Source organism: Hyla sarda, chromosome 6 (genome assembly GCF_029499605.1).
Source record: "Hyla sarda isolate aHylSar1 chromosome 6, aHylSar1.hap1, whole genome shotgun sequence".
NCBI lineage: Eukaryota > Metazoa > Chordata > Amphibia > Anura > Hylidae > Hyla > Hyla sarda.
In genome coordinates this window covers 34,863,900-34,878,952 of record NC_079194.1, presented here as the reverse complement: position 1 = coordinate 34,878,952, position 15,053 = coordinate 34,863,900, and the positions used below count along the sequence as shown (strand labels likewise).

Below are 15,053 nucleotides of genomic sequence, written 5' to 3'. Positions count from 1 at the left end.
CAGCCTTCGGCTGTCCGGGCATGCTGAGAGTTGTAGTTTTGCAACAGCTGGAGACACACAGTTTGGAAGACATTGCCCAGTTCAGCACTCACCAATACTGGGATAAGGTTTCTTAGATGTGGTTTTGTGAGTAGCAGAGTTGTCCAGTCTAAACTAGTCCGGGATAAGAAAAGGTTATCACTAACCTCGCTAATCTGAGAAGTCTAATAAATAGAGATAGATAAAAATCAGTGTTAAACATTTGAAGTATAATAGAATGACTGCAGGTAAACAGCGTCCATAGTATTAGCTCAGGTGATAATGACGCTTATAAACACACAGATACACAATTGTACTTTGATACATTTAGACAGCACACACATATAATAGAAAGAGCTGCAGCCGGGTAATGCTGGTGACCGCTATCCCTACCTACAGCTGGTCGGACACATGAGAGAGAAGTCATCTGGATCTGCTAATATCCAGGGGATCAGTCGATGATCTCATATGTATGGGGCCCTTTACACTTTCCTCTAATCACAGTTGTAGACAGGGCCAGCTCTGCTTATAGGCAAAATAGGCAGCTGCCTAGAGCACCCTCTTGGTGGAGGGCGCCACTCTGCCTGCCGCAAGAAAGTTAGACAACCAGCATCCGAACCACTCGCTCAGCCAGCAGCATGAGGAGGAGGTTTGCTACAGTGTGTCACCCCAGAAGTGAGGTGGGGGCAAGCCAATGGGCGGAGTCAAGGGGGGAGACAAAATTAGATTTTTCCAAGGGTGGTAAAAATCCTTGCATCAGTCCTGGTTGTAGATGACAATCAATCTGTGACTTTTCAGGATAAGCTGCCCTGTATGTGTACGTGAGGAGCAGCACTATTCCTGCCCATTATATAACTTATATATGGTATCATGCAACAGATTTTTTTTCTCTGCATGCTTCACCTATCATTTGCAGTTCTCCCAGAGCTGGTGGGTCAAGCTTCCTCTTCCCAACTCCGTAGACTTGTATGGGGTTGTCTTGCAGACATTAGACAAAGCTGAGCTGAATTTCAGAGAAGAAAAGTTGAGCAGCAGGAGAGGGGAGGGAAGAAGCATGATAAAAGGAGAAAGAAGCATGTTCACCTAATATGATATATTACAAAGTTTCTCATATTCACTTGTACTATTGTACTATTGATCTATGCAAAGGATGACAGTGCCTGTTTAAGGTTGGCAGTGCCTTAACACCTTTACAAGCTGTTGGCTGAAGAGGATGGTGGTAGGGAAGAAGCATGATAACAGGACAAAGAAGCATTTTAATAGGATATATTACAACGTTTCTTATAGTAACTTGTACTAATGATCTATGCAAAGTTTGTTCAAATGGGGGAGATTTATCAAAACCTGTCCAGAGGAAAAGTTGCTGAGTTGCCCATGGCAACTAATCATATCGCTTCTTTCATTTTTGAAAAGGCCTCTGAAAACTAAAAGAAGTGATCTGATTTGTTGCTATGGGCAACTCAGCAATTTTCCTCTGTGCAGGTTTTGATAAATCTCCCCCACTGTGCCTATTTAAGGTTGGCAATGGCTCTATACCTTCAATAGCTGTTGGCTGAAGAGGAAGGGAGGAAGAAGCATGATACCAGAAGAAAGAAACATTTTTGTCTAATAAGATATATTACAAAGCTTCTTATATACACTTGTACTAATGATCTATGTGAAGTTCGTTCGAATGGTTATTCTACACCTTTAATAACTATTCACTAAAGAGGGGGGGGGGATAGGGAAGAAGCATGGTAACAGGAGAAAGAAGCATATTTGTCTATCCAATATATTAATTGTCTAGATATATTACAAAGTTTCTTTCATTCACTTGTACTAATGATCTATGCAAAGTTTGTTCAGATGACAGTGCCTATTTTAAGGAATACTCCGAGATGTAAACATTTGGCTTTAGACTACCGACAGTAAAAAAAAATAAAAGGATCCCACCTCGGTTGGCGATAGGCTGAGCGGCAGTGTGATGTTTTCAGCCCCGTCACCAGGAAGAAGATCAGTGCCGGGGCAGAAAACGTCACACTGCCACTCAACCTATCGCTGGCTGAGATGGGACTACGCTGTGGCCGGTTACTGGCTGCGGCCGGTGAGTGCAGTATGACTCACCGACCACTGGCAACCAGGAAAAGGATCGCGGAGGCTGGAGTGGGTTACCAGAGGCACCGGGGGAGCAGCGGCAGGTATGTATCCCTTTATTTTTTTACTGCCGGAAGTCTATAATTTTTTTTTTACATCCCGCAGTATTCCTTAAAGGGGTACTCCTGCGCTTAGACATCTTATCCCCTATCCAAAGCTGTCACGCCCCCTCCCATAGGCTTGCATTGAGGGGGCGAAGCATGATGTTACACGGGGCAGAGCCTTGACGTCACAACGCTCCGGCCTCGTGATCGACAGTAATCAGACCCGGAGCGAACATGCTCCTGGAGACTGATTTTAAACGGGGTGCGGCATGCAAGATCACGGGGATCTCCTTTGGATAGGGGATAAGATGTCTAAGCGCCGGAGTACCCCTTTAAAGGATGGCAACAGCTCTACACTTCAATAGCTATTGGATGAAGAGGAGGGGTAAGCCGCTCCCAGACATCTCTGATGGCCGCTTATTTCCCCAAGATCAAAGGGCTCGGGCAGTTGAATTTCAACATGCCCTGTCCGACTCCATCCCCTTCAACATTATCTATTGGGGTAAAAGGAAGGAGACCTCTATACATATTAGACAGTCGTCTGGTTCTGCTGAATTCATTAGGTTTGGCCAACTTTTCCCTAATATATACTGGGACTTTTATTTCCCATGGAAATAAACATGCATGCTAGGCTAAGAGTTCCCATATGGCAACCATGCCGGAGTAAACAATGCCTTCTTGACAACTGGGTATTACCATATTCCTTTGTCAGTACAGTATGTCTCTACGCCAGTGTATCACAGGCAGGGTGCCTCCAGCTGTTGTAAAACTACAACTCCCAGCATGCCCGAACAGCCAAAGACAAATCCTCAACTCACAAAGAGTCATCCTCCAGCACACAGAAGAGGAAAAAACCCTGTGGAGGAAACCTCTAGGGCAGTGTTTCCCAACCAGAGTGCCTCCAGCTGTTGCAAAACTAAAACTCCCAGCCGATCCAGACACAGAAGAGGAAAATCCCCACTAGGGCAGTGTTTTCCAATCAGAGTGCCTCCAGCTGTTGCAAAACTACAACTCCCAGCCGATTCAGACACAGAAGAGGAAAATCCCCACTAGGGCAGTGTTTTCCAATCAGAGTGCCTCCAGCTGTTGCAAAACTACAGCTCCCAGCCGATCCAGACACAGAAGAGGAAAATACCCACTAGGGCAGTGTTTTCCAATCAGAGTGCCTCCAGCTGTTGCAAAACTACAACTCCCAGCATGCCCGGACAGCCTTTGGCTGTCCGGGAATGCTGGGAGTTGTAGTTTTGCAACAGCTGGAGGCACTTTGGTTGGAAAATACTGCTCTAGGCATAATATATATGCTTTGTCATGCCCGTTCCTAGGTCCTGGCAAAGTCTTTCACTAGGTATAACCCAATTGGCAAGATTGGCACTTTATCCAGGATTCGAAAAACTGAGCTAATTTCATCCAAAAACAGCGCCACCCCTGTCCTCAGGTTATGTGTGGTATAACAACTCTTCTCCATTCACTTCAATGAAACTGAGCTGCAATACCACACTCAACCTGAGGACAAGAGTGGCACTGTTTCTGGAAGTAATTCAATATGCAAAGAAAATGAGTGTACAATTGATGGGCTCTACAGCAGTGCTGGAGTTTCCCTTTAACATTACATCGACATCTCTCATGACAGCGCCAATTTCTGGATTTTTATAAACAGGAGTGTCAGGAGCAGAAGTAGTTTTTCGGTGTCAGTATCCACATGGGAAGGGGCAGGACATGGACTTAAGTGTAAATGTGTTTTACTGTAATCCTGGATGTCCTGAGGGATCTGTCCTATGTATTATGCATCTACAGGAGCTGCACCGTGACTTCTCCCAGATGTCAGATAAAAGGATTGGAGCGCGGAGTCTGTCATTTACATACACTGTGCAGCCAAGGTGCTCGCTAATGGAGGAAGTGACACATTGTAACTATTGGACAGAATCTTTTATTTTTTATTTTTTTTATAATTTTCCTTTTTTTTGGATAGCCCCTTTACCTTGGAGAAAACAGAGGAGAGACACCTGGTTGATGTATTCCACTACCGACTAGAGGAGGGGGCGCTTCTACATGTATCTATTATGTCGGAATGGTAACTACAAATTCTATATATAATCTGTGCCTACACTTAGAATTAGGGATGTCCCCGATACCATTTTTTCTAAGACCAAATACGAGTACTGATACATTTTTTTTAAGTACTCACCGATGCCAAGTACGGATATTTTTTTCTAATGTCATGTGATTGCAGAGGCGGCTCGAGACTTTGTGAAGTCTTAGGTGAAAGTTGAACATGAGGCCCACACTGACACTCATAATTAAGATAGGCCTCCCGTAGTTAGGGAAGAAATCATCCAATATTAGGTAGAAGCCCACAGTAGGTAGGTAATACAGACTATAAGGTAGAAGCACCCAGTAGGTAGGTAATACACACTATTAGGTAGAAGCCCACAGTAGGAAGGTAATACACACTATTAGGTAGAAGCCACCAGTAGGTAGGTAATACACACTATTAGGTAGAAGTCCCAGTAGGTAGGTAATACACACTATTAGGTAGAAGCCCCCAGTAGGTAGGTAATACACACTATTATGTAGAAGCCCCCAGTAGGTAGGTAATACACTCTATTAGGTAGAAGCCCCCAGTAGGTAGGTGATACACACTATTAGGTAGAAGCCCCCAGTAGGTAGGTAATACACACTATTAGGTAGAATTCCCAGTAGCTAGGTAATACACACTGTTAGGTAGAAGTCCCCAGTAGGTAGGTAATACACACTATTAGGTAGAAGCCACCAGTAGGTAGGTAATACACACTATTAGGTAGAAGCCCCCAGTAGGTAGGTAATGCACACTAATAGGTAGAAGCCTCCAGTAGGTAGGTAATACACACTATTAGGTAGAAGCCCCCAGTAGGTGGTAATACACACTATTAGGTAGAAGCCCCCAGTAGGTGATAATACACACTATTAGGTAGAAGCCCCCAGTAGGTAAGTTGAGAATCCCCCCTATTAGGTTGAAGCCGGCAGAAGATAGGTAGGTAGGGAATTCCGCTATTAGGTATAATCCCCCAGTAGGTAGGTAGGTAGGTAGGTATGGGATCCTCCCCTTTAAGGTAGATGCACCTAGAAGATAGGAAAGTAATCAATCCCCCATTAGGTAGAAGCCCCCAGTAAGTAGGTAGGGAATCCCCCCATTTGGTAGAAGCCCCAAGTATGTAGATAGGAATTCCCCCCTATTAAGTAGATTCCCCCTGTAAGCAGGTACTGAATCCCCCCATTAGGTAGAATACCCCAGAAGATAACTAGATAGGGAATTCTCCTTCCATTAGGTAGAAGCCCCCAGAGGTAGATAGGTATGTATGGAATCCCCCCTATTAGGTAGAAGGTAGGTAAATAATCCTTCCCTTTTAGGTAGAACCCACCAGAAGATAGGTAAGTAGGGGATCCCCCATTAGGATTAAGCCCCCAGAAGTCAGATAGGTGGGGAACCTCCTATTTGGTAGATGCCCCATTAGTTTCCCTCAAGAAGTCCTCTCCAATAAAAAATAAATACAAATATTGGTGTACCCCAATTTACCAGGACTCAATAGTATGGTCTGCTGCCAAACACATTACAATACTGTCAACCCAACTTAGCCAAACATGTAACACAAATGGGGCCTCCCGATTCCCCCCTTAAGGCAGATGTCAGGATAGAGAAGGACCAGAAAGCTGAATTTTAACTGTAAGTTCTCCATTGAAAACACATGTACTGTATGCTCAACTGAGCCGAGAGTGCACGTGTGTTTGGTCCGTTAACGTTTATCAGAAGTCTACACAGAGTTTGTAGTCTGTTGTCATGGAAACACATAGCTCTGCATCTGATCTGTAAATGCAACACAAAGAAATTTACAAAGTGTCATAGAAAAATGGTTGTGGTTGGTAAAAGTGTTGTCCAAGGAGTGTGCCTCCAGCTGTTGCAGAACTACAACTCCCAGCATGCTGGGAGTTGTAGTTTTGCAACAGCTGGAGGCACACTGGTTAGGAAACACTGCTTTCAAGTTTACCCTTCGATTTACAAAACTTTTTACATGCTCGACTGATCACTACAACAAGCGAGGAGAGGAGCGCTATCCCTTTAAAAATTTTTTTTTTTAAAGTGACAGTGCCCATTTAAAGTTATCACTCCTTAATCATCTGAGCAAACTGTGGCATTTCTTTTACGACACTGATACAATTTGTTGTCAATATTCTAAACATTATCATAGCAAATCTCAGCGATGACGAACGTGCGCTGTAAAAATTATAGGACTAATAATTAACCAGATAGTTTAGAGAAGATTTCGTCCAGGGAAATGTGTACAATTTCCATAGTTCATGTTTATCAGATATAGATTGCTGCTTCCAGATGTCCCATTTCTCAAGCGGTCAGCAATTTTTAAAATTTTTTTGTTATATCTAAGTAGCTGAGTACCCGGTTTTACCCGGTTTTTCCTATCTAATCCTTGTGGGAGAGGAAAAGCAACAGAGGAGGAAACTCTTGTCCTCATATCCAGTCCTCACATTCAGACCTCATATCCTGTCCTCATATCCAGTCCCCACATCCTGATCTCATATCCAGTCCTCACATTCAGACCTCATATCCTGTCCTCATATCCTGTCCTTGTATCTTGACCTCATATCCCGACTTCATATCTCATCCTCATATCTGATCCTCGTATCTTGACCTAATATCCCGACTTCATATCTCATCCTCGTATCCTGACCTCATATACTGTCCTCATATCGCGTCCTCATATCCCGACCTTATATCACGTCCTCATATCCCATCTTCATATCCTGTCCTTATATCCCGCCCTCGTATCCTGACCTCATATCTCGTCCTCATATCTTATCCTCATATCCCATCCTCATATCCCATCCTCATATTCTGTCCTCATATCCTATCTTCATATCCTGTTCTTATATCCCGCCCTCGTATCCTGACATCATATCTTGTCCCCATATCTTATCCTCATATCCCATCCTCATATCCTGTCCTCACATCCAGACCTCATATACTGTCCTCATATCCTTTCCTCGTATCCTGACCTCATATCCCATCCTTATATCCCGACCTCATATCCCAACCTCATATCTCGTCCTCATATCCCGTCCTCATATCCAGTCCTCATATCCCGACCTCATCTCCCATCCTCATATCCCGACCTCATAACCTGTCCTCATACCCCAACCACATATCTCATAGTAGAGTTGTGATGAAGAAATTGTTGGCCAAAAATAGAAGGGACATGGCTTAGTTGGAGTGGGTGTGACTTGCAAGCCAGACTGATGCACAAAAAGGGTCGAAAATAGAAGGGGGTGTGGCTTTGTGAGAGTGGTGTGACTTGCATGCCGGACTGACTCTCTGGGAGATGCAGAGTGGAGCTTGTGGAGCAAGGTAACGGAATTTCCAAATTATTACATGTGACTTCAGAATAAAAAAAACAAAAAACAAAAAACATCCTATAATTTTATTTTACATTTAAGTAATATGTGTACCAGGTATTATCGAAATATCTCCAGCCATTTGGAAGTTATGCTGGAATCTACACACATTGGGGAAGATTCATCAAAACCTGTGCTGAGGAAAAGTAGACCAGTTGCCCATAGCAACCAATCAGATGACTTCTTTCATTATTGAAAAGGCCTCTGAAAAATGTATGAAGCGATCTGATTGGTTGCTATGGGCAGCTAGTTGACTTTTCCTCAGCACAGGTCTTGATGAATTTCCTCCATAGGGTGAGATCTACCAAAACCTGCACAGACGTAAAGTTGTCCAGTTGCCCATAGCAACCAATCAGATTGCTTAATTTATCTTTAAAAAGTGATCTGATTGGTTGCTATGGGCAACTGGTGAACTTTTTCTCTGCACAGGTTTTGATAAATCTCCCCCATTGAGATATATATATATATATATATATATATATATATATATATGTTAGTACATAAGAAATTCTGATGCAAACAATGGCTGGAGGGAGCGGATTAACAAGGCAGAACTGTGACCCCTATATGGCCGCCATGTAGGATCCATACATGTGTCATGAAGGAGAAGGAAAAAGTTGTTTATAGGAGGAATATTCAAGACATATGTTTGCATGAGATAATACAGACAGGACATTTGGGGATAGGATGATGAGACTCGCAGAATACAGACGCACATGACGTCATTTGTATGAAGACAATGAGTGTGGGAAATAAGGACCAGAAACGTTCAACAGAAGCGATTACAGATGCAGAACGTTTACCAGGTGTTTTACTATAGGGGGTGAAGCGACTGAAATCACACCCAGGCGCTGGAGCCAGAGGGGGCAGAAAGTCCATCGGCCTCTATATGAGAAATGTATCTTACATTTAAAGGGGTAAGACTTTTTTTTTTTTTAAATCAACTGGTGCCAGAAAGTTAAACAGACTTGTAAATTACTTCTATTAAAACATCTTAATCCTTCCAGTACTTATTGGCTGCTGAATACTACAGAGGAAATTATTTTCTTTTTGGAACATAGAGCTCTCTGCTGACATCATGACCACAGTGCTCTCTGCTGACCATTTTAGGAACTGTCCAGAACAGCGTATGTTTGCTATGGGGATTTTCTCCTGCTCTGGACAGTTCCTAAAAAGGACAGAGATGTCAGCAGAGAGCACTGTGCTCGTGATGTCAGCAGAGAGCTCTATGTTCCAAAAAGAAAATAATTTCCTCTGTAGTGTTCAGCAGCTATTAAGTACTGGAAGGATTAAGATTTTTTTAATAGAAGTAATTTACAAATCTGTTTAACTTTCTGGCACCAGTTGATAAAAAAATAAATAAAAATAAATAAATAAAATTAAAAAGTCTTCCACTGGAGTACCCCTTTAAGGCTGGCATTGATTGTGCATTGGGGCCCAAGAACATCCAGTTATGCATCTGTTCTGAACATTACTATGTACCCTGAGAGTATAAACTAATATTATCTGATATTATAAAGATTTATTTTAGCATTTTAAAGGGGTACTGCAACAATTTTTTTTAAAATATGCTCACGCTGTCTGTTTAAAAAAATAAAAAAAAAAATAAAAAGAGCAACCAAACAAAAAAACAGTACTTAGCTCTCTTGCTCCCCTATTGCCTCTAGAATCACGCCGAACTCCACTTCCTAGTCAATTCATCACATTGCCTCTCATCCAGTCACTAGCATCAGTAGTGTCTGTCCTCGGCCAGCATCCCAAAGTAGAGGGTGGTAGAGGCTATGGTCCTCTAACAATTAAAGGGGTACTCCGGCGCTTAGACATCTTATCCCCTACAAAGGATAGGGGATAAGATGCCTGATCGTGGGGGTCCCGCTGCTGGGGACCCCTGTGATCTTGCATGCAGCACCCCAGTTAAAATCAGTCCCCAGAGCATGTTCGCTCCAGGTCTGATTACCGGCGACCACGGGACAGGCGGCGTGTGACGTAACGCCTCCGCCCCCGTGTGACGTGACGCTCCGCCCCTCAATGCAAGCCTATGGGAGGGGGCGTGACGTCACACGCCGCCTGTCCCGTGGTCGCCGGTAATCAGACCCGGAGCGAACATGCTCTGGGGACTGATTTTAACTGGGGTGCTGCATGCAAGATCACAGGGGTCCCCAGCGACGGGACCCCCACGATCAGGCATCTTATCCCCTATCCCTTGGATAGGGGATAAGATGTATAAGCGCCGGAGTACCCCTTTAATGGCTGAGGTGGGACAAGTGGTCAGTGATTGGCTGAGCAGCAATGTGACGTATGGACCCCCAGCACTAGGAAGTGGAGTGGAGACTGGGAGTAGAGATAGGTAAGTACAGGTTTTTTTCTCATTTAAGGATGCAACAGATGTTCAGGTTTTTAATTGCAATTGTTGAATAAAAAGATTCAACAATAATAGACATTTCACCTTTGCAAATCCATTCCTAGCTTTGTATTCAGATAAACTGGAACATGTGAACACAGCCTTATGGGAATTTTAATTGGAAAGCAGAAACTTAGTTCTGTGTATGAAGTAAAACATGGACTCACAGCTCAAAAGTTGTAAAAGCCAAAGTGTAAACCTTCTAAGCATCCAGGAAGAGAAAGAGATAGGGGGAGATTGATCAGAACCTGTCCAGAGGAAAAGTTGCCCAGTTGCCCATAGCAACCAGAGTGAGAAAGAGAGAGAGAGATAAAGTAAGAAAAAAGAAAGAGAGGGAGGAGGAGAGTTATTGAGACTCATTAGTATGGAAACTTATTTTCAGGCAATGCTTCATGGGAAAAAAGTATGTAAATAATCTTTCTCTTTTGGAGGTTTATCTAGTATGTGAGAACGTCATCTTGTTCTCCTAATATGAAGACATCAGCAGAGATTCCCCTCAGTCATTTAGAGGGGGTATGGGCTTCCTCTTCTGCCTCTGTTCTATACAATGCCATAATTTCCTGAACACATGGCGGTAGCGATTTCTGGGGTGTGACCTTGCTTTCACGTTCACACCGTAGATTGAAATTTTTCGGCCCGACACAAAGTGGTGTCTGGCATCATTACCGAATTAACGCCGTGCAAATGAATAAAAAACAGCCAGAAGTGACCCGGAGTGACACAGACCAGACGTCAGCACTTAACACTGCTAAACACTGACTCTCCTGCCTTGTCATCCATGCCAGAGCTATTACATATACGGCTCTACTCTATATATATAGCTGTCGATGTAGTCGTGTAATATTATACATTAGTGGTATACAAACTGTGGACCTCCAGATATTGCAAAACTACAACTCCCAGCATGCCCGGACAGCCAGCGGCTGTCCGGGCATGCTGGGAGTTGGAGTTTTGCAACATCGGGAGGTGCACAGTTTGCAGACCACAGTTATATACCATATATACTGTAACTAAGAAGCTCAGTAGAACTTTATTACCACTTTCAGCTGCATCCACCAAGATACACCCCATTACCATCTGTTTTCAGCCGTTGGCTGTCCAGGCATGCTGGGAGTTGTAGTTTTGCAACATCTGGAGGTACACAGTGTGCAGACCGTAGTTGTATACCAAATACACTATAACTAAGAAGCTAAGTAGAACTGTATTTGCACATGTCAACTGCATCCTCCAAGCTACACTCCATTCCCATCTGTTTGCAGCCGTTGGCTGTCCGGGCATGCTGGGAGTTGTAGTTCTGCAACATCTGTAGGTACACAGTTTGCAGACCGCATTTGTATACTATATATACTATAACTAAGAAGCTAAGTAGAACTTTATTTCCAGATGTCAGCTGCATCCTCCAAGCTATACTCCATTCCCATCTGTTTGCAGTCATTGGCTGTCCGAGCATGCTGGGAATTGTAGTTTAGCAACATCTGGAGGTGCACAGTTTGCAGACCACAGTTACATACCATATATGCTGTAACTAAGAAGCTCAGTAGAACTTTATTACCACTTTCAGCTGCATCCTCCAATCTACACCTCATTCCCATCTATTTGCAGCCGTTGGCTGTCCGGGCATGCTGGGAGTTGTAGTTCTGCAACATCTGGAGGTGCACAGTTTGCAGACCGCAGTTGTATACTATATATACTATAACTAAGAAGCTCAGTAGAACTTTATTTCCACATGTCAGCTGCATTCTCCAAGCTATAATCCATTCCCATCTGTTTGCAGTCATTGGCTGTCCGGGCATGCTGGGAATTGTAGTTTGGCAACATCTGGAGGTGCACAGTTTGCAGACCACAGTTATATACCATTTATACTGTTACTAAAGAGCTCACTAGAACTTTATTTCCACATGTCAGCTGCATCCTCCAAGGTACACCCCATTCCCATGTGTTCACTACTGTTGACTGTCCGGGCATGCTGGGAGTTTTAGTTCTGCAACATCTGGAGGTGCACAGTTTGCAGACCGCAGTTATATACTATATACACTATAACTAGGACGCTCATTAGAACTTTATTCCTGCATGTCAGCTGCATCCTCCAAGCTACACTCCATTCCCATCTGTTCGCAGCCGTTGGCTATCCAGGCATGCTGGGTGTTGTAGTTTTTCAACATCTGGAGGTGCACAGTTTGCAGACCGCAGTTATAAAGTTATATACAATAAATGCAATAACTAAAGAGCTCAATAGAACTTTATTTCCACATGTCAGCTGCATCCTCCAAGGTACACCCCATTCCCATCTGTTCGCAGACTGCAGCGTACTGGGGGTGGGGGGTGGGCGATTAGTCCCAGTCCCGTTGCTGATGCCTCTGTTACCTCATTGGAAGTGACAGAATGAGGACTGAAAAAACATCTGCATCAAATCTGAGCAAAATTCGCAAACAATTTCAAGTCGTCTCATTAACTCATATGACATCACTTATTTCTCTCACTCCACCTTATTGCTTGTTGTACACTCCTCCCACCGGTCCTGAAGATTTCACCCTAAAACCTCCTTTTATTCTGCCATAATCCTATGTAGCCATTCTGTTAAACATCTTGTAATTCCTCATTGTCCCAGACCAGGCTACATAATCAGAGCTGAAACTACACTGCCCAAAAAAATAAAGGGAACACTAAGATAACACATCCTAGATCTGAATGATTGAACTAATTTTGTGAAATACTTTCACCTTTACAAAATCACACAAAAATTATCAATGGAAATCAAATTTATCAACCCATGGGGGTCTGGATATGGAGTCACACTCAAAATCAAAGTGGAAAACCTCACTACAGGCTGATCCAACTTTATGTAATGTCCTTAAAACAAGTCACAATGAGGCTCAGTAGTGTGTGTGGCCTCCACGTGCCCGTATGACCTCCCTACAATGCCTGGACATGCTCCTGATGAGGTGGCCTGGACAGTCTGTGGTGCATCGTGGCGTTGGTGGATGGAGCGAGGCATGATGTCCCGGATGTGCTCAATCGGATTCAGGTCTGGGGAACGGGCGGGCCAGTCCATAGCATCAATGCCTTCATCTTGCAGGAACTGCTGACACACTCCAGCCATATGACGTCTAGCATTGTCTTACATTAGGAGGAACCCAGGGCCAACCGCACCAGCATATGGTCTCACAAGGGGTCTGAGGATCTCATCTCGGACATAGAGGACATAGAGGACTGTGCGGCCCCCCAAAGAAATACCACCCCACACCATTACTGACCCACCGCCAAACCGGTCATGCTAGAGGATGTTGAAGGCAGCAGAACGTTCTCCACGGCGCCTCCAGACTCTGTCACGTCTGTCACATGTGCTCAGTGTGAACCTGCCTTAATCTGTGAAGAGAACAGGGCACCAGTGGAGAATTTACCAATCTTGGTGTTCTATGGCAAATGCCGAACATCCTGCACAGTGTTGGACTGTAAGCACAACCCCCACCTGTGGATGTCGGGCTCTCATACCACCCTGATGGAGTCTGTTGCTGACCGTTTGAGTGGACACATGCACATTTGTGGCCTGCTGGAGGTCATTCTGCTGGGTTGTTACCCTCCTACGGCCTCCTCCACGTCTCCTGATGTACTGGCCTATCTCCTGGTAGCACCTCCATGCTCTGGACACTACCCTGACAGACACAGCAAACCTTCTTGCCACAGCTCGCATTGATGTGCCATCCTGGATGAGCTGCACTATCTGAGCCACTTGTGTGGGTTGTAGACTCTGTCTCATGCTACCACTAGAGTGAAAGCACTGCCAGCATTCAAAAGTGACCAAAACATCAGCCAGGAAGCATAGGAACTGAGAAGTGGTCTGTGGTCACCACCTGAAGAACCACTCCTTTATTGGGGGTGTCTTGCTAATTGCCTATAATTTCCACCTGTTGTCTGTTCCATTTGCACAACAGCATGTGATATTGATTGTCAATCAGTGTTCTTCCTGAGTGGACAGTGGGATTTCACAGAAGTGTCATTGACTTGGAGTTACATTGTGTTGTATAAGTGTTCCCTTAATTTTTTTGAGCAGTGTATTTCCATGCCATATTGCAAAGATTTTGTCTTTGGGATGAATGAATGTTGTTCTTTAATTCTCTGAGTCTATATTTTCCCTGTACAATGATAGTTTAACCTCTATTTTAGACTGTTCCATAACACCTCCTAATAAACAGTACGTAGCCACTGTTATTATTTAAAAAAAATAAACAACGATTAATAAATAAATATCTAAATATTTAAAGATATATATATATATATATATATATATATATATATAATATAAACACAACTTGGCACAAATAATAATAATAAAAAAATAAATTATAATAATAAATAAATATATATAAATACGCAAAGTGGCACTCAGATATAATGCGCATAGTACATTTACTGAATTGTAATCCTTCAATAACAAATAAATGACGTCAGTAAAACGTTTCAGCTTTATAAGTCAGAGCTGAAATAATTTCTTTGCAATGCTGCAAACATTTTGTCTTTGGGATGAATGAATGTTGTGATGCAACTTTAATTCTCTGAGTCTGCAATTTCCCTTTGTAAAGATAGCTTTACCTGTATTTTAGAATGTTCCATAACACCTCCTAATAAATGGTATATAGCCAAAAGAATATTTCATATTTCAATTATAATATGTATAAATAATGATAATAAAAATATAATAACCCATAACACCTAAACAAATACATATTTTATATTTAAATAAATAATAGTAGTAGTAGTAATAGTAATACACACACACACACACACACATATATATATATATATATATATATATATATATATAGTAACAAAGCGGGACTCAAATTTAATGCATATGGTGCATTTACTGAATTGTAATCCTTCAATAACAAATATAACGTTTCGGTCAAATTGTAATTTCTTATTGTCCGGACCGGACTCTATACACTGAAACAATTCCCTTGTCAACATTTCATCTTTGGGATGAATGAATGTTGTGTGTCAACTTTAGTTCTCTG

At 42.9% G+C, this 15,053-nt stretch overlaps 1 protein-coding gene across 1 annotated transcript in view; it reads right to left on the bottom strand.

Moving 5' to 3' along the window:
- NR5A2 (nuclear receptor subfamily 5 group A member 2) overlaps positions 1–10,280 on the bottom strand; it is a 164,708-nt gene extending 154,428 nt beyond the window's left edge. The window contains exon 1 of the mRNA XM_056523481.1: positions 10,206–10,280. Coding sequence (XP_056379456.1) covers positions 10,206–10,248 — 43 coding nt within the window. The 5' untranslated portion in view covers positions 10,249–10,280. The remainder of the gene's footprint in view (positions 1–10,205) is intronic.
- Between the last annotated feature and the right edge of the window lie 4,773 nt (positions 10,281–15,053).